The 24,906-nt window shown below is 37.2% G+C and overlaps 3 protein-coding genes across 6 annotated transcripts in view; all 3 read left to right on the forward strand.

The window, feature by feature from the left end:
- Positions 1-133: 133 nt before the first annotated feature.
- On the forward strand, positions 134-5,765 carry snip1 (Smad nuclear interacting protein). Its single transcript, XM_077217189.1, has 4 exons — positions 134-453; positions 633-762; positions 2,166-2,737; positions 4,938-5,765. Exons 1-4 carry the CDS (start codon positions 293-295, stop codon positions 5,191-5,193), a joined length of 1,119 nt encoding a protein of 372 aa, XP_077073304.1. The 5' UTR covers positions 134-292; the 3' UTR covers positions 5,194-5,765.
- Positions 5,766-6,128: 363 nt separating this feature from the next.
- On the forward strand, positions 6,129-9,475 carry gpn2 (GPN-loop GTPase 2). Of its 2 annotated transcripts, none has more exons than XM_077217190.1 (6): positions 6,129-6,203; positions 6,675-7,141; positions 7,227-7,383; positions 7,477-7,637; positions 9,041-9,171; positions 9,272-9,475. In XM_077217190.1, the coding sequence occupies exons 2-6, from the start codon at positions 6,722-6,724 to the stop codon at positions 9,342-9,344; spliced, it is 942 nt and encodes a 313-aa protein (XP_077073305.1). In that variant the 5' UTR covers positions 6,129-6,203; positions 6,675-6,721; the 3' UTR covers positions 9,345-9,475. The 2 variants fall into 2 exon arrangements, with proteins under 2 accessions (XP_077073305.1, XP_077073306.1); XM_077217191.1 differs by having other exon boundaries at positions 6,136-6,203; positions 6,703-7,141.
- A 6,509-nt stretch (positions 9,476-15,984) lies between these two features.
- Positions 15,985-24,906, forward strand: part of arid1aa (AT-rich interaction domain 1Aa) — a 33,282-nt gene continuing 24,360 nt past the window's right edge. For all 3 annotated transcript variants that reach the window (XM_077217192.1, XM_077217198.1, XM_077217204.1), the window contains exon 1: positions 15,985-17,193. In XM_077217192.1, the coding sequence (XP_077073307.1) occupies positions 16,294-17,193 (900 nt within the window). In that variant the 5' untranslated portion in view covers positions 15,985-16,293. The remainder of the gene's footprint in view (positions 17,194-24,906) is intronic.

Here is a 24,906-nt window from a genome sequence, read left to right on the forward strand (position 1 = left end):
TTGTAACATATTGTTTATTGTATATTATTAAAATGTTTCTTATTTCATTTCTCTATAATCTCTTTTTTTTTTTTTTTTAAACTCGGTACATTGATGCCCTGAAGAAAGCGGAACCAAATTGCTTTCCATAGAAGGAGGGACAGATTTCTTCAGCGTACAATCATCGGACCGGAAGTGTACATGGGAGTTTCGTAAATGTGGTTTGAATCTGTTTTCATGTTCTCCTCATACTCTCCTCTGGTATGAACGACTCTTACTTTTTTACGAAGCTAATAGGCAAGCTTATTTCATAATGGATAACAGGAGACGACACAGAGAATCTCCTGGCCGGGTTGTAAAGACAAAAATCAAGCAAGAAAAAGTTAGTCCCGCGCGGCCTCCGCGGGCTCGCCGATCCAGCTCTGGGTCCAGCCGCGGCAGCAACAGCCCTCCACCGAGACGAAGAGACAGCAGGTATATAAGCAGCCTTATACCTCACACTCTGTTTATCTTAAATGAAAGCTCAGCCGAATAAAGAGATTGGCCCGAAAAAAAATATTGTAGTATATGGGGAGGATCAACAGGTTATTTTATAACGTTATGTAACTTAGCCAGTGGTTTCTTACAGAATGTTTCCTGAATTGTATTTGTAGAACACCAGTCAGAAGAAAGGATAGATCGCCAGCGAGAAGAGACCGTTCATCGGGCAGACAGCAGGAGAGGTCACCTCGACCACGGACCAGCAGAAGCCCGCATCGCAGCACTGACGTCAGGTTAAAGCGGGTGAGCTCAATACAGAAACAGATCAACTTGTACCGAGTTATATCATGAACTAAAGAGAAAACTGTATTTGAATTGATTAAAAGCCACATAGGGTTTTGGCTCTAAAACTTGTCAGGACTTCAATGGGAAAAACTGATTATAAAACACTATTTGACCCTTAATATATTAGGCTATATTATTTCTTTTAAATTGTTATTAATATGTTAAATTGTGGATATTTTGTATTTTGGAATATGTCATATTTTATTATGGTTTACACATTTACTTATTTATAGTTACATTGCAGCATTACAGACTCAATATAGTCATACATGTATATTAGGCTATATTCTTTTCTTTAATTGGAATTTAAAATACAAGTTATTGGATTTTTTGTTTTGTTTTATGTTAATTTGTGGAAATTTTAGAATATTAACACACATGTTGAGTTTCATTGTTGTTTACAAGAGATATTATTTACAGTTACATTACAGAATTAAGGCCTGTTCACACCCAAGGACAATGACATAACAATAAAGATATAGTTTTTAAAATCGTTGTAAATGTAAAACAATGGCAGTGAACACAACTATAACTATAACTGCAGAAAGAATCAATATTATTGGAATCATGATTTATTTTTTCAGATGATGAACGATAAGAATATTGTCAGCAAATCAGAATTCATTCTGTTTTAAAGAGCTCAAACATTTAAAGTGGCAGACGACAAAACTGCAGTGCGCTTATGATCAACAGAACGATATTGTGTGCTGGAGTGGATACTAATTAGTTATCGTTCTTGGTGTGAACAGGCCTTTACACACCCAATAAAGTCATAATAATATAGTTGACTATATTAATTTATTTTATAGGAATTTAAAATACAAGTTTTTTAAAATATGTTACATTGTTGTTATTGTAGTATTTTAGAATAAAGTCATTTTCATTGTTTATAAAAATGTTATTTACAATTATATAACAGCATTACAGAACCAACATTATACCAGCATCAAAAATTGTATATCATAATCTTGATCATGAATTGATGGGAAAGCTGTCTTTAAAGGGGTCATGCCATGAGGAATCAAGTTTTCAGGAATCAAAGGGGCTGTTATAAAACTATATTTGACCCAATGTTTTTGCACAAAAACTTCAAAAATAAAACATGAAATGACACATTTTATATGCAGTGAATTGTTTTCTTTAATAGAAGTTTAAAATACAAGTTACTCTATATAGGTTTAGTTCTGTTAGCTTGCTTTATAACTTTTTATAACTTTAAAAATGTTCTTTACAGGCCCAATGTTATATTTCTATATTTATTTTGTAATAAAGTTATTTATATATAAATATATATATATATTACACGCTGCTAAAAAGGCGTACTAATTTGAGGTTTTAAGGAGATTTTGTTCTTATTATAGGAGCAAGATGATCACAGAGGATCCGAAAGTCATCGGCCTCGTGAGAGAAGGGATGATTCAAATGACCGCAGAATGAAAAGGGAGGGAGAGCGTCCACGGCTAAGAGAGCGAGACAGAGAACAGGACAGAAATAGGGGAAGAGAACGTGATGCCCACTTGCAACAGCAACAGCAGGCTGAGAGGGAACGACAAAACGAACGGCGGCGAGAGAATCGCCTCAGGCAGGAGGCTCAGAGTGGCAGTGGTGACGACGAGGAACAGGACTTTGGTGGTCAACAGGATAGTGATTCCGCCCCTGCAGCTGAGAAGGAAAAGCCCAACTTTGAACTATCAGGTGCCTTGGTGGAAGATACAAATACATTCAGGGGGGTGGTGATCAAGTATAATGAGCCTCCCGAGGCCCGTATACCCAAAAGAAGATGGCGTTTGTACCCCTTTAAGAACGACGAGCCGCTCCCAGTCATGTACATCCACAGACAGAGTGCGTATCTACTTGGACGACAGAGGAAGATTGCAGACATTCCTATCGACCACCCTTCTTGTTCCAAACAGCATGCTGTTTTTCAGTACAGGTCAGAACAACAAAAGATATTTTGGTAACACTTTGCAATAAGGTTTCGTTTGTTAGCATTAGTTAACTACACCAGTTAACATAAACTAACAATGAACAATATTTCTACAGCATTCACTCACCTAGAAATGCTATCGTGGATTTTTTATTAGAGCAAATGGGAACGCAAAAATGATATATGTTGTAGTTTCCGTTCACCCCTATAGGGTTACCCATTAGGGTTGTGCGATGTCTACCAATTTTGCATCAGACGATGTGTACAGTGAAACATCGCGATGGACGATGATATCGGGAGGAGGGGCCGATTAAAAATCGGCAAATCCGTGTTTTACGCCCGTTTCACACATATCACACGGATCGCTGGACCGCACCCACGTGCAGTGTGAAAGCTCTAACCTGTTAACATGGGTACGTAAAAAATACGCACCGCATACGTACTGCAAACGGAGTATGTGTGAAACGGGCGTTTACAGTGGATTTAGAACAGCTAAGGGGCGTAGGCACAACGCAGAGATATTTTCCTCTACATCTCATCAGCAATTTTGATTTCGGCACGCTGCAGCAGCTGACCACGAGCGAATGTACAGTGACGTGACAGATTCAAACTGTGCTTTCGCTCTGTGGCTGGCGCTGAGCCAGAGACGGACGCGCAACGCTTGTCATCACACAACTATTCAATGTTTTTAACCACATAATGTTTTTTTTTAGGTTTCAGACATTTAAATACATATGATTTATAGCAAAACAATACATTTATAGTTTGTAAAATACACAATGGTGTCTATGGAAGCAGCAATAACAACCCATTCAAATATATTTTTCCGACGGACTTTATTGATTTCAGACTCACAGTGTAAGTAACGTTAACTATAAAGTTAACTCTATTCTTCTGCCAGGTCACCGGCCATGTATTTCAGGGGGAAACTGATGAATTCACGTGCTGTAATAAACCCAAAAGACAGGAATCTCTGAACTGCGGCCCAAACAAACATGACGGCGCCCATCTCACGTTACAGATCAAAATCATTTATAAAGGTTTTTTAAACGACAAAACAAACTCACTTACACGTATTTGAGAATCGGAATAGAAGATAGTCGATGACATGGTAACCAGGTTTGTTAATATTTAGAAATAAAAGCGCTAACGTTACAATATTCATACAGCGCTATTTTGGCTGTGGTGAATCATGACGCGTAACCATGGAGACATGGGGGGGGGGGTATCGCGATGCTGGCTTAACATCATGATGTCTGTCAGCCATCACGATGGACGATGATATCGTCTATCGGCACAACCCTATTACCCATCTATGATGACTTCTGCTTCTGAGAACCCCAGAAATTGGGAAAAGGCCCATTGACTGCAAACTTGCTTTCAGATCTGCCTCCATCCAATCAACCATGATGATGGATGGAACCAAGTCCCTGCCCTACATTTTTTCACTTTTCCATAATGTCACCAAATAAGATTTAAATGTTATTTTAAAAAGTATTTAAATGTTTCAAAGAGACATTCAGTTTGTATTTGCTATGGTGTTTATCTCAGCACCAAATACTTAAAGATAGGCTATTTATTTGCAAACGTAAACATTTTTAGATATTATTTTGGACTGAACCTGTCTTAGACATCGATTGAAAATGTTCTGACTCTTTATTATTTGTCGTAACATTTTAGTAAATAAGGTTCCATTAGTCAATTTATTTGTTAACATTAACTAACACTAAAAATACTTCTAAATCATTTATTAATCTTAGTTAATTTCAACATTTACTAATACTGTATCAAAATCAAAAGTTGTATCTGTTATATTTTTTTAATGGACCTGAAGTAACATGAACTAGTAATGAACAGTTGTATTTTTATTAACTAACATTAACATGTCAAAGAATAATAACTACTGTAATAAATGTAGATATTGCTCATTGTTAGTTAATGGAATGTTAACTAACCTATTGTTCTCTATAGTTCTTTTGCACTTTAATCTGTTTGAAACATTTTAGTTTATAAATTTTTGTGTGTTGTTTTATTGTATTTAAATGTTCTTTTTGTTAAATGAAAAAGTTGGACCTGTTAGGACGTTTTTGGTAACTTAGTTTTTGATACCGTCACATCCCTTAACTTGACTAATTTATTTACTGAATTTATGTGGAAATTTCTTCCCATGCTAAGTGTCCTTTTCTCTTTGACTTATCATCTCCAGATTAGTGGAGTTCACACGGGCGGACGGCACCTCAGGCAGGAGAGTGAAGCCGTACATCATTGATCTGGGTTCTGGTAATGGCACCTACCTGAACAATCAGCGTATAGAATCTCAGCGTTACTATGAGCTCAAAGAAAAGGATGTGCTGAAGTTTGGCTTCAGTAGCAGAGAGTACGTGCTCCTTCATGAGTTTTCCGACACAGCCGAGGTTGACGCAAAGAAGGAAGAAGAAGAGGATGAGGGCCTGGATGAGTAGTTCTCGCCTCTGCGTTTACCAAAGTTAACTGTTTTGTGCTGGACTCTTCGAAAGAATTTCCTCCGTAGGAACAGGGCGAGCATGAATTGCTCAATTCGTAATTTCCTTGTGGACAATGAAACAATCATGCTTCAGCCTGCCCAAGTTGTCTATGACTATTCTCAGGTGGATAGCTCTTGTATCCCGTCAAACTGTGTACAGTGTTGTCCCTCAAAGCAAGTGCTCAAAGCCAGAACTAATTAATCTATCTTCAAAAAAACATATATTTTGGATACTCTTGAAGAAGTGCATATAATGTCCAGATTTGGTTACTGTAAATATACTGGATGTATTTGATGTGTGCTTGTTTCATGTGTTTAGTTTGTAGTCTGTGATTAGAGTTATACTGTGTGCTGGTAGTTAGTGCCAGCAAGTTAATCACTCTCATGGTTATTCAGAAATAATGAGACTAATTTGAATATTGCTATACAAAAGATGCCATCTTTCTTTAGATATTTTCTATTCTCTCACAGTACATTCATATTTGATTTTTAGATGTTTTGTATTGTAAAATAAATATGGATAAATAATAATGAATGTTTTGCCTTTTGATTGACTGCGCACGTTGTGAGAGCAATGTAGGGTATTTGAAATTGATGATCACTCTGATGAGCCAAACGTTATTTCTTTGTCAAATGTGCATTGAGTTAAGAAAACCAAGATTTTTTAAATTCTATATGCAGTGATTATATAATGTTATATGTTTTATGTCTCAGTTAACAGAAGGAAACTGATATTATAATGACTATCACAAAATAAGCAGTGCTCAGATTTTTAGTGACAAAAAATTGACGAGCTTATGGTATTTTACCCTGATTTCGCCCGATTAATCAAGTTTTGTATTGTTTCTGAATTCACTTAAAGCATCAAGTCAGTTTTATGGGACTTTTATTTTGGAATAATCAACATCCGGTTCACACAGCATGTCTATGGCGGTGTGATGCAGCGAAATAATTCACTGACTTTTAAAGGTTTGCGTTTTGTTTTATGTATGTTTGTCTTACGATATTATACATATTTAATTTTCAATATACGTTAATTCTAGTTCATCCATTTGTCTTATCTGTTTAAAATATTTTGTTTACGGGTGCCTGTACAGATTTATTCCCGAGCAAATCTACATAGTCAATATCTGATAATAATAACTAACGATTACCAGTAATTCAAAAATAAATGTCAAATTAAATTTAGCTGTAGCTAGTTTATAATCTTCAAATTCTCTTAAAGATATCATATTCATTCTATATTTACTCACGTTCATGTTGTTCCAAGCCGGAATGACAGCTCTGTCCTTACAATGCAAGTAAATGGTGACTGAGACTTGATGACAGAATTTATTTATTTTTTAATTAGAACATGGTTCATTTGTAAAAACATTATCAATTATCATTTAACTTTTGAATTCGCACTATTTTTCTAAAAGTTGTCATTTTCTCTTTTAGATGTAACCTAGTTTGTCCGTTTGCATAGTGGTGAACCTCTCTTCATCATGATGTCATCACATCCTTCAAAACCAGCTCTACATTTTGGCCAGGTTGTGATTGGTCCACCTGGTTCAGGTAAAACCACTTATTGCCGGGGCATGCAGGAGTTCCTGAGCCACCTTGGACGCAAGGTGGTTGTTGTAAACCTGGATCCTGCCAATGAAACGTTGCCTTATCCATGTGCCGTGGACATATCCGAGCTTATCACTCTGGATGATGTGATGGACGGTCTAAAACTTGGCCCCAATGGTGGCCTCATCTACTGTATGGAATATTTAGAGGCAAATTTGGACTGGTTAGAGAACAAGCTGAAGAACCACCATGACTGCTACTTCCTTTTTGACTGCCCAGGTCAGGTGGAACTCTACACACATCATAATTCGGTGAAGAATATATTTGCAAAGCTGTCGAAGTGGAATATTAGGGTAAGTACATGGTGGGTACCTTTCCTGAACTTCTCTCTTTTTTATAAAGATGTATTTCCTGTCTGATTTCTTCTGATATTTGCAGCTGACTTCAGTGCATCTGGTGGATTCCCATTACTGTGCTGATCCGGCCAAGTTCATCTCTGTGCTGTGTACATCCCTGTCCACCATGCTGCAGGTTGAATTACCACATGTCAATGTGCTCTCAAAAATGGACCTCATTGAGCAATATGGCAGACTTGGTAAGATGAAATAGTCCACACTGATGCATAATGTCTGAATAAAGAATCATTTGTGGTTGAACTTTTCCTTTAATACCAACTCTCTTTTACAAGCATTCAATCTGGACTTCTACACTGAGGTTCTTGACCTGTCGTATTTGGTGGAGCACCTTGCTTTGGACCCTTTCTTCAAGAAGTTTCACCACCTTAATGTGAAGTTAGCTGAAGTGATCCAGGACTACAGCTTGGTGTCTTTTGTACCTCTTAACGTCCAGGCTAGTGCACACTTTTGTAATTGTAATTTTTCCTGTAACTCAAACAGTAGAGTATGGCGCTAGCAACGCCAAGTTCATGGGTTCGATTCCCAGGGAAAGCTAGAACTGATAAAATGTGTATCTGAATGCAATGTAAGGGTGTGTTCACATTTGTAGTTTAGGTTGTCTTTGTTCTTTTGGTCCGGACCTAAAAAAAAATAGTTCAGGACAATCCTCCTGCCTAAATTGCAAAGACAACCAACAAGTGGCTTGAGAACAAGTCCATCAGGCTCATGTTTTTTCCTGGTCAGAGTCCAGATTTGAATCCTATAGTAAATAATTGGTCTCATATTAAACTCAAATGAACTGGGAAACATTTTTCAACTGCTTATGAACTGTTTGAAGCCATTAACATTGAGTGGAACAACACAGACTCTTCGTCCTGTAAAAAGCTGTCTACAAGTTGGGGAACTTGTATCCTTTGTTACTTTATCTACAGAATTTGTGCAATTCTTGCTAATTTCCTGACCAGTGATTTGTGATTAAAATGGTTAAGACCATTAAAAGACCACTAAATATTTTGCCATTTTTAGCTTTGCCCTTTTTTTGCCCAAAATAGCACAAGAACCTCTGTAACCCCTGGAAAAAGTGACTTTCAGTCCACTTGTTTGGTGCATTTCAAGGTTCAGAGCAAATCCACCAAAGTGTGTTTTGATCAAACCAAACCCTTATGGTGTGTTCACAGTTATAGTTCGGTTGTCTTGGTTCTTTTGGTCCGAACCAAAAAAGAAAATGATACATTTTGGCCTAGTTTCACATACAGTGCTTAGATTAAGCCAGGATTAGACCTTAGTTCAATTAGGAAATTTAAGTAGCTTTTATATATGTGCATTAAAAAACATTACTTCTGTGCATCTTGAGACAAAATAAAATAATTACAATAACAAATAACAAAATGATTTAAGATAATATTCCAGTGCAAGTTGCTTTCAGTTAAAACAGTCTTGTTTTGCTTAGCATTCACACTGTCATTTTTAACACCGACCCCAAATATATATATATATTTTTTAAAAGTATTTTGTGATGGAACTTACCGAACATCCCAAACAATGCTGTGTGCTGGGCTAAACCTTTTAGGGTCACATCATGTGACCTCATGTCCTGATTTTTGGTTTGTTTAGATGTCTTTGCTCTGTGTTGCATTCATATTTCAGTCGAACCGCGCCATAGTTCGTTTACAGGGATCTCGGTCTGCTTGTTCACACGTATTCAAATGAACCACACTAACAGATCAATCTCACCATAGTTCGTTTTAATCTAACCAAACCTGGCAAGTGTGAAAACACCCCTAGTCACTTTGGATAAAAGCACCTGCCAAATACATGAATGTAAATGTATATTTTTTGAATATTATTTTTCTACAGGACAAGGAAAGCATGATGCAACTTTTGAGAACTGTGGACAAAGCCAATGGCTACTGCTTTGGAGACCTGGAGGAGATGAACATGCAGGCCATGATGTCTGCTGCTGTTGGAGCAGACTTCCAGTTCAGCGCGTATCCTTATCATACTGCTTAGTTTTCTGTTTTTGTGAAACACTTCCATTCATTTATGCAATCGCAATCTTGTAAGATTGTCCTTAACAATTTATCTCAGAACTCTTGGTGTACAGGAGAAATATGTGGAGGCCACTAGGAAAACTGTGGAGGATGAAGTCATGGATTTGTAACCCTTTTTTTATATTGATAAAAAAAAGAATAGCAGAGCTGTCTTTCTTCACAAATTAAAACACTGTAGACATGTTGAAATTCCACAAAGGAGCAAATAAAATGCATAAAATAAAAACATTGAATAAATAAATGATTGTTTTGTTCCCTACATTAAAATATTGATTTGCATTAGTAACAACAATGAGATCATTGTTTTGAGCACTTAAAATAGACTCAAAATTAAGCAACATAAGCAATAACTAGACCATTCAGTTTATTAGATGTGAGTTCACAAGGTAAACCATTAAATAAAAATTTATTTTGTAATAACTTTTCTAATTCAATTTTTTTATGAAAAAAGAAATATCAACGAAATAATGGATGTCTAACCAAAGTACTGTTGATCCACAGTAAAAATGAATCCTTATCTCAATTTAAGTGGCACAGATATAAGGGAACTGAGTTCTCAGTTTTGTAGATCTACAACTTGTTTTCGGGTTTAAAAAATATGATCCATAAATAGATGCATGGACTTCCTTTTATGAGTGTGTAAACGCAATGAAAGTATCACCACTAGAGGTCACAGTCGTAACGGCTACTTCTTCACACAATATAGTAGTCAGCTTTTCCTCGTTTGTTATTGAATTTTCGGAAACTGCAGTCGCCTTATTTTTAATACTCTGACAGTATTAAAAACCGTATAATTCATATGGCTCACATTAAAGTAACACGTTTTTGTCGTGCTTAAATCTGTGAAATTGGCAACAATTCATTTGGAAATCAATGAACGGCTGATTATTTTATTATTGGTAACACCCTCGTAAAAAAAAAGTATAAAAGGTTCCGATTTAGTTTAATAATTTGCCCAGATTTTCTCACTCGCTCTCATGATACAGGGCGCGTATTTTGCGAACTTGTGGCAGAGTCGGAACACCTTTCATATCATGTGAAGTCTGGACCTTGAAAAGGCCTTCTCACCCGCGGAAGAATACAGGAATGCATTGTACACGAGAGGGAGACATGACAACTATGTTAGATAGTGCTCGGTGTTTGTAGAACTTGTCTTTTGGCCAGGTTTTTCTTGCTAATATAAAATATGATATAGTAATTTAAACTTATGTATAGATGTGTCACAGCATTCCTCAGGAATAAATCTGCACAACAATCACCTTAACACAGACTACTTGTGCTCGGTGTTTGTAGAACTTGTCTTTGGTCAGGTGTTTCTTGCTAATAGCAGTACAATATGATCTAGTAATTTGAGCTTGTGTATAAAAGGAATACCCTCGCAGGAATAAATCTACACAACAGTCACCTTAACACATAGGCTACTTGTGCGAGCCACGGAAGTATTCCGGGAACCAGAAAGAAGTGCTTCGCCTCTTAGCGCACTCGGTTTGGGAACCATGGAAAACGCGGGATGGAATAAAGCAATTACATTGCTGTCTCAAAACCATAGACTGCTCAAAACGCTTGTGTCAGTCAGATGACTTGGTATCATTTATAAGTTAACTATATATCTATCAATGCTCTGATATACTGTTATATATAACTTAAAAAGAATGTACAGATTATAATATTCTTGTGTGGGGACGGGAGTGGACTATGCTATTGCACACCAGCGTTATCCATGTCGGTTCATGATCCAGTTCACATTTTAGTCGAATCCGCAGGGTAAAAACAGGAGACAGACAGGGAATGGAGTTGGCAATGTGAAATCTGTTTCTGCTTAACAGGTTCTGAGTATGTTCAAGCTTGACACTTTATTTGCTCTAGGCATCATATACGGTGACGATAGAAGTTTAGATATTTCAGTCTGACAGGAACTAGTTGGTGTGTGGACACTGGGCTAAAAAAAAAGATGCTGCTGTATAGGAAATATTTTATTTTGCATATTTTCTTTCAATTTGGGTCTATAATTTCATGATCTTTAAATTCCGTTGATAAAATAAATTGACGGAGACAAAAAAACTATATATTTTGGCAAAAAAACAAAAATTATGCTAAATTGAAATGGAATGATCTGAAAATCACATGAAATCCTTGGGAGCTTTCTCAAAAACTTGAAAAAGAAGGCAATACAAAAGCTACCAAATATATATATTTTATATATATATTTTTTTAAAACAGGCTTATATATATATATATATATAAGCCTGTTTTTTTTTCTCAGGCAAATGAATTCATCATGAAGTCACCATAAATATTAGTGTTGTTATAAGTGTCATGAGTGTATGCCACAGTTATGGTTTCCTATGGCTCTCTGGAGTGGCACTTCCTTCCCTAGCACACTTCAGAGAGTAATTTTGTGTGTGTGACGGCTGCCCAGCAACTTGCTGGCTGAGGACCAGCTTCCTTGTGTCTGCTCTTGCTACTTTATGGATTCCCATGTGGGGGTGTGTCTGAGAACAAGGGATTGAATGAAACTCTGATTGAATGAAGGGCTCTGCTGAGCAGTTTCCTCCCTTTACCAGCAGTGTATACATGTGGCTTATTGGCGCACCAAGGGTCATGAAAGGGTTTCAGTACACATGGTTTTGTTTACACAGAAAATGTGGCATTTGTACTCTGCCTCATTAAAACTGTTGACAAACAAGGACAGATGAAAGCTGTACTTGTTTGGCTTTCATTTTTCGCTTGCAAATCTCAGCAAAATCATTATACGTCTTTCAGATTTCATTTGCTCTCAAACATTTTAGGCAAAGAGCGACATATTTGAAATGACAGTGTTTAGACGGAAAATCTGCAACCATTACATTTTCACGATTTATTGGATTTAATAACTTGTTGTTTTTAACTAAATGTAAAAATTTTTTTAAATATGTGGATCATTTACAAGTTTACTTACAGTAAATATCACAGTTCAAAACAGATTTGATGCTTGCAACACCAAGGTCATGGGTTTGATCCAGAATACCAAACTGATCTCACAGAAAAACATTTAACTAGTAGATGATTTTGTATGAATCTATGCAATGTACCATTTAAAACTGTACAATGTAAAATTCATACCAATCAGCCACCGAATCGCCAAAGTGTAAATAGGAATACACAAGATAGCAAAATGTATACCTTGAATCGAGGTTATTATTGTAAAGTACTAAAACTAAAACCGCAAAACCCTTTCATTATTTAAAATAAATAAACATTAACTTAAAAAAATAACATGTTTTAGCTGGTTGCCAGAGCAACATTTTTCATTTTCATTTAGTTTAATTTAAAATATAGCCTACTAAAATAACTAATACTAAAAAAAACTATATAGGCACATATACGGGATAATTTTCAACTTCACTTTCATGTTCATTAAAGCATTCTGTCACAAGTCTTGCTGTGTGTATTGATGCATTATCATGCTGATACACCTCATCCTTTTCAAGATACAATGTTTGAACCATTATGGTCCTCCAGAATGGTTCAGTAGTCCTTGGCAGTGAAGTGCCCATCAAGCACAGTAGGGAATGCTATGATATTGCAGCTCAAACCTTCACTGATCTTTGGACACGCAACAAGCCGAATGTTAAGCCTCTTTGAGGCTTCTCCACACCATAACTCCCACGGATCTGGGAAGGACAGTGGACATGGACTCAGAGAGAGAGAGAACAATACATGTTTCACGTTGTCCACAGCCCAAGATTTCCCCCGCTGGCACCATTGAAAGTGACGTTTGGCATTAGCACGAGTGACCAAAGGTTCAGCTCCCGGTGAACAGAAACGGGAGAGTATTTACAGTGAATTGGGCAGCTGTGGTTTTATGTCGTTTGGTTAGTACTGGACATCCCTTTCCGACAGCTTCCTCTTGTGTCGACAGTTACTCTGTTGGATGTGCGTCGTCCAGTGTTGGGCAAAGTTACTTTCTTTAAAATAATGCATTACAATACTGCATTACTCTCTAAAAAAGTAACTATTTGTGTTACTTAGTTACTTTTTACATAAAGTAATGCATTACATTACTTTTGCGTTACTTTTTCTCACCTATAGGCTTTGGTTGCTTGTTTGTTTTTAGTAACAAAATCTTCAGAAATAAAAAAAATGAAACAAATATGATGTTTAAAAGTAATTTTTGCTGATTCGTATGGTTGAATTGGATCATCGAAGCTACGGACGCAGCAGCAAAGACATTGATTAATAAAGTAAGATTATACATAAAGTGTATGTGTGTTATTTAACACATTTGCTTAATATTCTGGGTTTGCAATTCACTGTTTTTTATTTATTTATTTTTATTCCTTTTGAGGAATATTGAATCTGTTTTAGTGCCTGTGAGATGAGTACAAAGGGCCGCTTACATTTAGTCTAGAACTACAATAACATCATGTTTACCGAGCGCACACAATGCCTCTGCATTTCTCCCCACAAGAGAGGTGTCAGTAAATAAATGCCAAAACTTGTGTTACTTATTTAAAAAAGTAATTGATTATGTAACTCCCGTTACTTGTAATGCGTAACCCCCAACACTGGGTTCGTCGCGTGGTGGTATGCCGACATAGGTCTCGATACACCACAAAGACTTGCTGTCCTGGTCACAGATGAGCCAGCGAGACACACAGCAACAATTTGTCCTCTTTTGAACTCTAATATGTCTCTCATTATGTTGTGTGGATTGCAATATTGTATGTACAGCTGTGCCACTGCTCTGCTAATTCAACCTTCACACTCTGCTCTTATTGATAGAATGTAAAATCAGTGAGAATACAGGAGTAAACCCTTCAACACTATCGGCCGGTGTTTCAGTTTCATTGTCCAACCCCATGTATATATCAATGATGCTAAAATAACACAGCCTTGAATGCACTGTTAAAATGCTACTTTGATAAAAGCATCTGGTAAAAGGCATAAAATGAAAAAAATCTGCTAATGTAAAAAAGAATTTACTAATGTATAGAAAGAAAATGATGGGACTGACATGAAATCGTTTTTATTAGCTGTTCTTCTCTCTCCAAAAAATGTATATTATCATAAATTAACTTTATCTTCACAATTGTTTCAGCTATTTTGTTGTTTAAAATAACAGCATAATTTATAATATTTGTATGCTTTAAATATGTATTATACTATCCATATTATCCATAAATTTTAAAATATATATATATACTTAACCTTTCTATCATTAACTGACGGTTTCAAATAAATATGAACAAAGAGATTTTAGATCTCCAAATCAAACATATGAAACACTATATCACAGTTTCCATAAATTATTAATCTGATTTCCATATTCTTTGTTTTAAGATGAAATATGTATACATTTCACTAGGGAGAATTAGATTTCCCAAATTCAATATACTGTTAAAAAGTGCCAGAGAGGATCTCGCTACTTTACAGGACACAACTAGAGTTGGCCAGCAACGCTAGCGGCTCTGCATTGCATTAAGGTTGTGCTGTGCTGCTCTGCCCATCCCCCATACTGAGATACCAAAGCAGAGTTGTGCTGCTTTTGCAAGCAGCAAAGCTTCAGCTAGAGTGAGAGGCAGGCAGGGAGAGAGGGGGTGGGGAGAGCAGAGAACGAGAGACGGTGTGTTATTCTCTCCTAAAAAGATATTTTTCCCCAGAGGTCCTTTCTCTATCTCTTTTTAGATACCAAACTGAACCACAGTATAAATAGATGGGCTTATTTTCTGATGATAATGTATTCTGCCTTTCAAACACTTTGTGTGGTTTATCTGATTTTCTTCTTTACTCGTACTCTCTCCCTCCCTCATTTTTCATTTTCACTTCCTGCTTGCAGACTAGCTCAACCCACCACCAGCCCTCCCTTCTCTTACTTTCCTAACGCATTTCAATCAGCACAACCCCCTAAACAGTTTCTTAACCGGTTTGACTTCAGGACTCTTATAGGCCTTTCTTTTGCATCAAGTGAAAACCCAAATAGTTTTTTTTATATAAAATAATAAATGAAATGTACTGATAAATTAAACGTATTGACATTTACTTTATAGCCCATACAATATGAAAATTATTAACCTAACATCAGCTTAATGCAATTTTAAAATGCATAAACACCCGCAGTAATCTGTATTTAATGCAATTTTTTTCTATGTATCCTAATCATTTTGTTAAAAACATGTATTTAATTCAATTTCTGCCATAAATCAATACATTGTTTAAATGAATACATTGTTAGCTAACCACGCAATTTGTATGTACATTTCTGAAATCCATTAATTGGACAAAATTGCTAGACAAATAAATGTGAATTAAAATGGAGTGTATTTACATTTATCTTGCATAGGTTTTTCATGTTTTTTTATGATGATGTTGACATATGCATATTTTGACCAGCTTCTACCAATTGACAGATGAATTTGAGCCAAAATACAAGATACACAGTCTTTGACAACCTCAAAAGATATGAGAAGCATTTTCTCTTTTGAGTATGTCACTCTGCAGACTTTGGTAATTACTAGAGAAAACCAGTAAGACAAGCTTACTTCATGGGGAGAATGCATACAACCAGTGCCATGGTAATGCCAGCCTGACTATATGGTTACATTCAGTTCACTACAGCCACAGTTTTCCCACCAAAATCTGTTCGAGTAGCCGTTTTCAACCTTGCCGTTATGCAACGTCAATTTAACACCCCCCTCCCTCCCTCCCTCCCCACCAGCCCCCCTTCTCCGAATCCATTCCGCACTCCGAAGAGACTCCGAGCCATATTTTACTGTTCTCAGCGCACCTCGGTAAAATGGCTGTATCTAAGTGAGCCTCGTGCTGGTGTGATCCGTTCCTCGGCTGTAGTCTACTTCTGCAACAGAACCCCCACAAATTCCGTGTCGGATAAATTTCATTTCCCGGGAACTCGGTGAGAGAGTCTAAAAAACGGGGGCTACGGTGGAGTCCGGATTCGGTCCGGCGTAAGGGGTGGGGATGAGTCGGGACACGGGTAAATTGTTGTAAAACTATTGTATTTACATTCAATGTTTCGCGTTTGATTGTGACCGACTCGCCGAGAGGGAGAGGGGGGGGATCATGGCCGCTCAGGTCGCCAGCGCTACCTCTCTCAACACCAGCCCGCCTTCCGAGCTGAAAAAACCGGATCGAGACCCAAAGGAGGAGTCGGTACCGGGGGAGAAGCAGCAGGAAAATAAGGAACCGGGACTAGACAGCGGATCTCCGGCTCGCGGGGAACTGCAGGACCGGGCCGATGTGGGAAATGCTGGGGGAGGAGGGGAGTCGGAGATGAAGAACGGCAACGGGAATCCGTCGAGGGTGAACAATAATCAAAATGAGACCACCGGACCGGAGGGGAACAACCACCCCGGGATGGTACACCATCACGCGCCCGGGTTTCAGCCTGCTTCCTATAGCTACGCGCAGCACTACGGCCGGGCCCCTTTTCATCAACATGGCGGACAACAAAGCCCTGGCATGGCAGCTGCAGCGGGGCCAGGCGCGCTGTCGAGCAACATGATGGACTCATATCAACCCAACTCCCATGATCACAGCTTCCCGAACCACCAGTACAACAACTACAGTCCGTTCGGGAACCGGAGCCCGTACCCGGGCCAGAGCTACGGCATGAACTCTCCGCGCAGCGCTCCTCAAGCTCAGGCGGTAGGGGGGCAGTCAGCCAAGCAACAGCAGCAGCCAGCAGCGGCTGCATCTTACAGCAATCAGCGGTATAACATGGGAAACCCGCAGCCAACATCCACCCCGACTCTCAACCAGCTCCTCACCTCCCCGAGCGGTGGCCGGGGCTACCCGAATTACCCACCGAGCGACTTCAACAGCCAGGACGGTGTTAAGGGACCAGCAGATATAGGCAGCAGCGGGCAGTACGGTGGGGGCCATCCGGGTTGGCAACAAAGGACCCATCACCCTCCACCTATGAGTCCTGGAAGTACCGGGCAGCCCCTGGGTAGAAATCAGGTAAAATTACAACCCTACGGCTTCGTAAAACTGCATCTCTCTGGCTTTGCTCAAGTCATATGAGTGGTTGAAACGCACTGTGCTTGCTATTGTCTGAGGAAGAGACTCTATAAAATGGCTGCCTCCTTGGTTTTCCATAGCAGCTCATCATTTAACTCTTTATTTTTAGTTTAAATAACGAAACTTTCGAAAATCCACTAGGTTCGTGGCTGGACGTGTGTTGTGAGACGAAAACGGTTTGGTATTATTGGATGAGTCGAAGGTAGATCTCCGGTTGAAAATGCCTATTTAGCGCAAGCTACTTCTCCATCAAGGAGGCTTAAACGCATTTAGCTTTTCCATCTTAGGCCTTTCTGAGTTTTACATGCGTTATTCTTCTGTATATTTACCTAATATGTAAGATGTATCCGATATGTGTATTGTTTGTCAGTTCTGATGTTAATTAGGAGAGCTATTAACATAAAATCAGCGAATATATGTGGAAAAACCCGTGTTGTGTAAACCGATACGTGCGTGTCACTCTTCTATGGTCGAGAAAAACAGACTAATTAGCCTTATTTTGAACTAAAGTGTGTTTAAACGCACTTTAAAACTACGTTACTAATACATTTGACGAGGAAAAGCTTTAGTTTTAAAGCGTAGACTCCAACCGAACGTCGGTCTCTATGCGCGCAGCTTGTAAACACAAGCCCAGTGATTTGAGTAAGTGCAGATTGGTTTGCAGTGGGATTTGAATTGTGGAGGTAAAATCCTCCTGTCAAAGGCAGGAGACAGTTGGTCTTGGGTTGACATGCTCGCTGAGATCTGATTGGCTCTGCATCCTGTGCTCTTGGCCATTTATAATTGCATATGATGTAACTGAAACACTTGTTGATTAGTTCATGTTCCTCACCTCCCTCACTCTTTCAGTCATGTAATGTATGTGAAATGAATGAGATGCGCACATTTAAGGTGAATTCTACATGTTGGGAAGTAGGAGTTTATTAATTTAATAACTAAGATTTGTATTCAGACACTGATACTTTTAATCGTATGTTGTCAGTTAATATTTTATAAACTTTTATAAAACGTATATGAAGTTTGCATTTATAAATAAATATAAATGCATTTATATAAAGGATTCATGTCAGTTCTCCTTATTAATATTTCATATTTGAGAAAAGATAATATAGATGGCAATTCATTTCTAATTTTTGCAAGTCTTGTTGCTCTTATCTGTTGTGATGGTGGGTGTGCTAGACCAAGATTTTTTTTTCAAAACTTGTTTTAAAATGTCAGTAACAGCAAAAATTGTAATTCAAACTTTGTCACTCATGTTTTAGTGCGGTTTTGAAGTTTTGATTATTGAAGACGCTTGAATAGCCTGTCTTATTTCTCTAGCCTGTTAGATATTGAGCTAGAAACCCTTTTTGAACTCTTTAATTCATGCCAGTTGTTTACAGTATGATGCTGTGCACCATTTCCTGTCTGGTCATTCACTGCATGCTAAATTCTTGTTCATGTGGTCCCTATCATGATTGTTACTCTTGGATAGATATGTCCAAACACTTTTAAGTGTAATTTCAAGGTTGAACTACATCTGTTTACCACAGTTAACTTAGTTTCTAATACTAAGTTGAGGCTACACGTGCTTCAGTTTTGTCGCTGTGCAAACTGTGCATCTGAGGGGTTGAAACTTGGTGATTTGCAAGTTTTTCTTTTTGCAATTTCTTAATTTTCTTCATTGAAGAAAATTAATCGGAAGTAATATTATGGTATTGTGAAGTATGAGAACCTGTGTGTGGAAAAAAACAAACCCAAAATCAATGGGCTCCCCCCCCCCCCCCCTGTTTTTATGATGTCCTTAGTAATATGAGCATGGATAATGCTTTCTGTTAACTATATTAGATCTCTATGGGATTGCTCACTTTTTTCCTTGGAAAATATCAGTTTATTAGACAAGTTCTTTCTTGGCAAAGTGAAGTATGATATGTGAGTTTAAGTTAGTGCCAAAGAAGAGCTGTTTGATTGTTTGGTCCTCAATTTCCACAGCATCTGTAAATGTGCCAAAAATATTCCAGGTATCATGATGAAAAATCTGTTGATTATTTTTCAAACCATTTATAATGTGAGCAGCCAACCACATTAACTAAAACCCACATATTAGATATCGTTCACAAAGTTTGGGGTTGGTATTTAAAACAAATCTTATTGAAATATGTATGTAATGCATTTTTTTTAATCTAATATTATATATTTTAAAATGTAACTTATTCTTCTGAATTTTCAGCATCATTACTTCAGTCTTCAGTATGGCATGATTCTTCAGAAATCATTCTAATATGCTGATTTGCTGCTCAAGAAACATTTATTATAATGATCAAAGTTATTTTGCTTAATATTTTTGTGGAAACTGCTACTTTTTCGTATTCTTTTATAGAGCAGCATTTATTTGAAATATATATTTTTGGTAACAATGTAAAAAGTATTTACTGTCTCTCACTTTTAATCAATTTAATGCAGACTAAAAGCATTAATTATAAAATCGTACTGACTTTTGAACAGTAGTGTAGGTCATTTAGAATTTGTACAGAATTTGTTTTATATTAGCTTGATTCATTTTGCTGTAGCTTTGAACTCTGACTCTGTCTGTCCTTATTGAATCTCAATCAGAGTTATGCTTACTGCAGCTTCAGTCGATCTGTAAGTCTTCTAGTGTCCACCCCGTCCCCGCGTGGCCAATCACAGCGCCCGTCCAGCAGCCTCTCCTGCCAAGGGAGCCCTCACTTTATCTTATGCAGATTAGCCATGTGCTGCTTTTATTTATTTTATTTTCCCTTATGGACACTGGAAACTGTCAAGAGCAGCTTGCCCTCAGTCATTTCACACTCTAGAGCGTTTACAGCCATATACCTTTCAAGGTTTGAACTCAAGCTAAATTCAAAACAAGCCTTAGATATTAGACATGCATCTTAGATTAGGTTTCACTGGTCCAAATTTGATAGGACAACACAGTATACTTTCTTGTCTATTTATTTTTCATGTTGTGTCATTCAGTGATGATGTTTAAGCTTCGGTCATGTTTGAGTCAGTGGTCATCTGTGAAGAACAAACAGATTGTGCCAATCCATTATTACAAAATCTGACTTGAATTCACCAGAAAAAAATTGTTTAAAAGCTAAATTTAAAAAAAAAGACTAAACAAAGGGTCATTTAAAAGTGTTCACTGAAAATTACTGTTGTCAATTTGTTTCCTAGTTTTCCTTCCATCAGACATTTAACACTTTATATCAAAATATGCATTTCAAATTTGTCACAGTAGCACTTTATTGTCAGCATTGCATAAATGCGTCATTTCTACATGTCATTTGACTTTGTGAAACCCAAATCAGTGTTTGTTTTTATGTTCTGTAACATCGGATACAAAGATGATAAGAAGGGCTTTGTGATATCAGTGTGAGATTCAAATGTAATATGAATGTGTGCAACTACACTTATGGTGTTCTACAAGTTATGTTGCTCACATATCTTCTAAACGGAAGCTAATATATAATTATGTCAAAAAATCACATTAATATTACATTGATTGATCTGTTGCCTAAAGGACTGGAGTATATTTTATTATCGTAATAATTATCACCTGATGCTTAATATAGTGTCATAATCGTACCAGCAGCATGAATCAAGATAAATGTTGAAATTTTAAAAACATAATGTATGACAGAATCTGGGCAATAATAGCTAAACCTATCATGGTATATCTTGATTTCCCCCCTAGCCATTTGATAATGTTTTATGCATACAATAAAGTTTTTTTAATTTTTTTTTTAAAAACGTTTTTCATCACTTTCATCCTTTGAGTTAAAAAGGGGATCAGGAATCTGTTTGACTCTACTCTTTAGGAAAATGAATGGCCAATTAAAAAGCTCATTAAAATCATTACCATATACACACATTTGCTTAATTTTATTATTGTTTATATTCAATCTATCACCCAGCAATATGTTTTACGTGCTGTAATATGGTACACTGCTCAAAAGTTTGGGGTAAATAAGTTTTTTTTGTTTTTGAAAGAAGTCTCATGCTCACCAAGGCCAAATTTATTTGATCACCTATTTTTATATATTTTATGTCCTTTATTCCTGTGAAGGCAAAGCTGAATTTTCAGCATCATTTTTCCAGCCTTCAGTCACATGATCCTTCCGAAATCATTCTAAAATGCTGATTTGGTACTCAAGAAAACATTCTTATCGATGTTGAAACTATTTGTGCTTCTTAATATTTTTGTGGAAACCAGAACATAATTTAGCATTTAGAAATCTTTTATAAAATTATACATGCCTTTACTATCACTCTTTAACAATTTAATGGATCCTTACTGAATAAAACATATCTTAATTTACTGAACTGTATTTCATACTGTATATCAAATATTGTGTAGGTGAGGAGTATTTATTTGGCTGCTTTGTAATTACAGGGCTCCAGACTAACTTCTCCACTGGTTGCACTGGTGCTACCAGCTTTCTCAGTTGGGCGCACCAGCATATGATTTGGTTGCACTTTTATTTTTTTATTTTTTTGCTACATGCCATGGGATTAATCAATGCATGCTGCTGAATAGTGGTTTTAATTGACCAAGGCTAGCAAAGGCTTTTCTGGGTTGCAGCAGAAATACCTGTAATATATTAATTATCATTGCCAAATTTCAGGATTTTCATGGATTTTGGACAGTAATTTTAATCTGTAATTTTAAGCATTTTACATTTGAATTAGGCTATATACAATCTATCTATTTACATTTGAATCATATTCTATCTATCTATCTATTTATTATCATCTTTCCATCTTTTAAAAATCATTAAGCATTCAAATGTATGCATTACATTTTAAAAGATTAGAGTATTATAATAAACGGATACAGATTTTTCGTTATCAAAGTTTATAGTTGTAACAAAAAGCAGAAATCTCACACTCCTTACCTTCTGCATTTTATAATAATTTCCTTTTCCTCTGTCGAGCGATCATGAGAGTAATCACTCGACAGAGGAAAATATAACCGCTGAAAAGACGTAGGAGGAAGGGGCTCTGTGTTTCGTGAGACCATTTTTATCATTTTTATATGCCTTAATTCGTGAATTCGTAATTGGCGAGTTTCACCATCAGTGTGCAATGCACGTGACGTCTACGTTTGTCAATAAATAAACTGCACGTGTCTTGCGGAAGAACATTGTAGACGGAACTTCTCTCCGTTAATGTCTATGGCGAGTCACGCAGGCACTGGGCTACTCCGCAGCCGAGACGACCCCGGGATAAAATAGTCCGAATATAAACACTTATTACAGGCATACCGTAGTGATTCAGAATAAGTCAAGAACACGGTTTGGAAAATGGATTCATGATGTAGCCTAACTCGTTCATTTTGAATATAAGTTACGGACTGCAGCAGCTGATACAACGGCGTTCTGTTGTTCAACCGTCCACTCGCACAAATGCGACCACATAACATTTTAACTCGCACATTCTCAAAAAATGGTCGCATATGCGACCAATTTGGTCGCAGTCTGGTGCCCTGAATCATGTACATTTATCCATTTAGCTGACGCTTCTATCCAAAGCGACTTACAATTGCTATATTTCAGAGGTCGCACGCCTCTGGAGCAACTAGGGGTTATGTGTCTTGCTCAGGGACACATTGGTGTCTCTCAGTGGTTTCAAAGCCGGGTGCGCCATCACCATGTACAGTATTAAGCTGACCTTCAGGATTTAATTTTTCATGTTGGATAGATTTCATATCATGAAACAACAACAGACAATATGGATGAATGTATGCTTAATATTTCATGCTTCGGATTGTTTTTTTTGTGAATGTACAGGGAGAATTATGATAGAAAAAACAGTCTGATGTGATTTTCTGTCTAATGTGATTGAGTTTGTTGAAGTGTGAGTAATTCTATTACTAGTATGAAATACTATAATTGAATGCAACAAGGCATTTATTTTTCACCTGGAAGAGAACCGGATTGTGGACCACTAATGTTAAGTCATAACGATGTTATTAATTAAATTAACATTCACTTGTTGTTGTTATTTAAATACACTTGTAGTAAAATTAATAAATGTTGTGAGGACACAATATAATATTATGAATATAACTGCATGTACATGCAATAAAATTGTAATTGCTTGTGGGAAATGAAGTTCAGCATCTAAAAGGCAAGATTTAACACTTTTTTGCGTTAAAAGTGTTAGGCAGTGATGTTTGAATAATTCAGATTATTATTAACGTACTGCCATGTTCTGCATTCAGCAGGAGTGGATGTTGGAAACTGGCTGTATTTTGTTGTTCATCCTAGGGCTGGGTGATGTGGCCAAAAGTTCATCTAGTGATATATATATATATATATATATATATATATATATACATACATACAGCAGGCTTTCTGTTTGGATAAATTCTGTATTAAAAAAATATGATTTCACATCCTGCACAATGTCATACAAATGATGTTCGTATTTAATTCTATGAAACCCGATTTAATGTAACCATGTAGGTACGGCTGCACAATTAATTGAATTTCTAATCGCGATTACAAAAAAAAGTTAACTTACATTAGCATCTTTTGCAGCGATTTTTGTGTGAGCATATCAGTGAACACCCCAGACCACTCGGTGGGTTTCACGTCTTTGTAAAATAAAGTTTAATGCATTTTATGAATGATTCTTCCAGCGCCCCTATGAAACCATTGTGGGGGGTGGGGGTGTTACCACAGAAACCTAAAATTCTCGGGACAGCAGCATTTGTCTAAATTTCAATCTTAACCGTTCTATTTAATCAGAAACAATCTTAAAACAGGGCTTTAAGTGTAAAATACCGAACTTGTCCTTTAAGAGGTGTGTTTGAAGTATGTTATGTTGTGAGAGGCGAATCATGACTACTTCAGAGAACCCCGCACAATAGGAACTACCTGTGACGTAAGTGAACGCTTAGAAAAACGGTCCTGTCAGCCGTACTGCGCTATAGCGCGCAGTCTTCAATTAAACGCGCAAATGCGACGGCGCGTGCTGGATATCGCTTCACTATAGCCTATAAAGCGCAAAAGAATCTACAAGCATGAAACGTGGTTACATTGAAAATTAGTGAGTCACGAATTAAAAGTAAAATGCCAATAAATCACGTAACTGGTTCGTCATGTGTTAGCTAAAAAGGATTTGCATGCAGGTATGATGTTCATTCTAATCATCAGGAGTAGTTTCCATGTTGTTGTTGTTGTTGTTTTGTTCAAACATTATGGACCATGGTAGACTTTGGGACAAAAGGAGAACTAAAACGAGGATCAATATCAGCGTGGCGTTTTCGAGAAGCCGAGAGCTCCACGTCCGTGACTAACTTCGACTTGACAGAGCTCTTGCGTGTACTTTATTAGACAGCTTTGCAAATGTACGTGAAACTAATCAATGTTATATATAGGGCTGGGCGATAAATCGATTTTATCGATTAACTCGAATGTGCAGTTTACGCCGATTTTTTTTTTAATGAAAATCGGTTTTCTCTTTAACAACCGCCGACGCTCCCATCTTGGCTCCCGTAGTTCCGACCGGGCTCAGCACTTGGCATGATAGAGATACACAAACAACATGGCAAATGAGCAAGACCGCGGCAGCAGAAGCACACCCGCCGAACATTTACTTGTAACATTTAGGTTACAAGCTGAATCTGCAGGGCTGCCAACTCTC

The sequence above is a fragment of the Siphateles boraxobius genome, unplaced genomic scaffold (genome assembly GCF_051911475.1).
Source record: "Siphateles boraxobius isolate OS27281-9 unplaced genomic scaffold, OSU_SipBor_1 12, whole genome shotgun sequence".
Classification (NCBI taxonomy): Eukaryota; Metazoa; Chordata; class Actinopteri; order Cypriniformes; family Leuciscidae; genus Siphateles; species Siphateles boraxobius.

Bases quoted from the DNA above. Each gene is read 5' to 3' on its own strand.
- gpn2 (XM_077217190.1), top strand. From the start codon at position 6,722: ATGATGTCATCACATCCTTCAAAACCAGCTCTACATTTTGGCCAGGTT. The intron at 7,638-9,040 runs GCTAGTGCACAC...ATTTTTCTACAG, and splicing joins TTGTACCTCTTAACGTCCAG to GACAAGGAAAGCATGATGCA. The intron at 9,172-9,271 runs GTATCCTTATCA...AATTTATCTCAG, and splicing joins GCAGACTTCCAGTTCAGCGC to AACTCTTGGTGTACAGGAGA.
- snip1 (XM_077217189.1), top strand. From the start codon at position 293: ATGGATAACAGGAGACGACACAGAGAATCTCCTGGCCGGGTTGTAAAG. The intron at 454-632 runs GTATATAAGCAG...TTGTATTTGTAG, and splicing joins CCGAGACGAAGAGACAGCAG to AACACCAGTCAGAAGAAAGG. The intron at 2,738-4,937 runs GTCAGAACAACA...TATCATCTCCAG, and splicing joins CATGCTGTTTTTCAGTACAG to ATTAGTGGAGTTCACACGGG.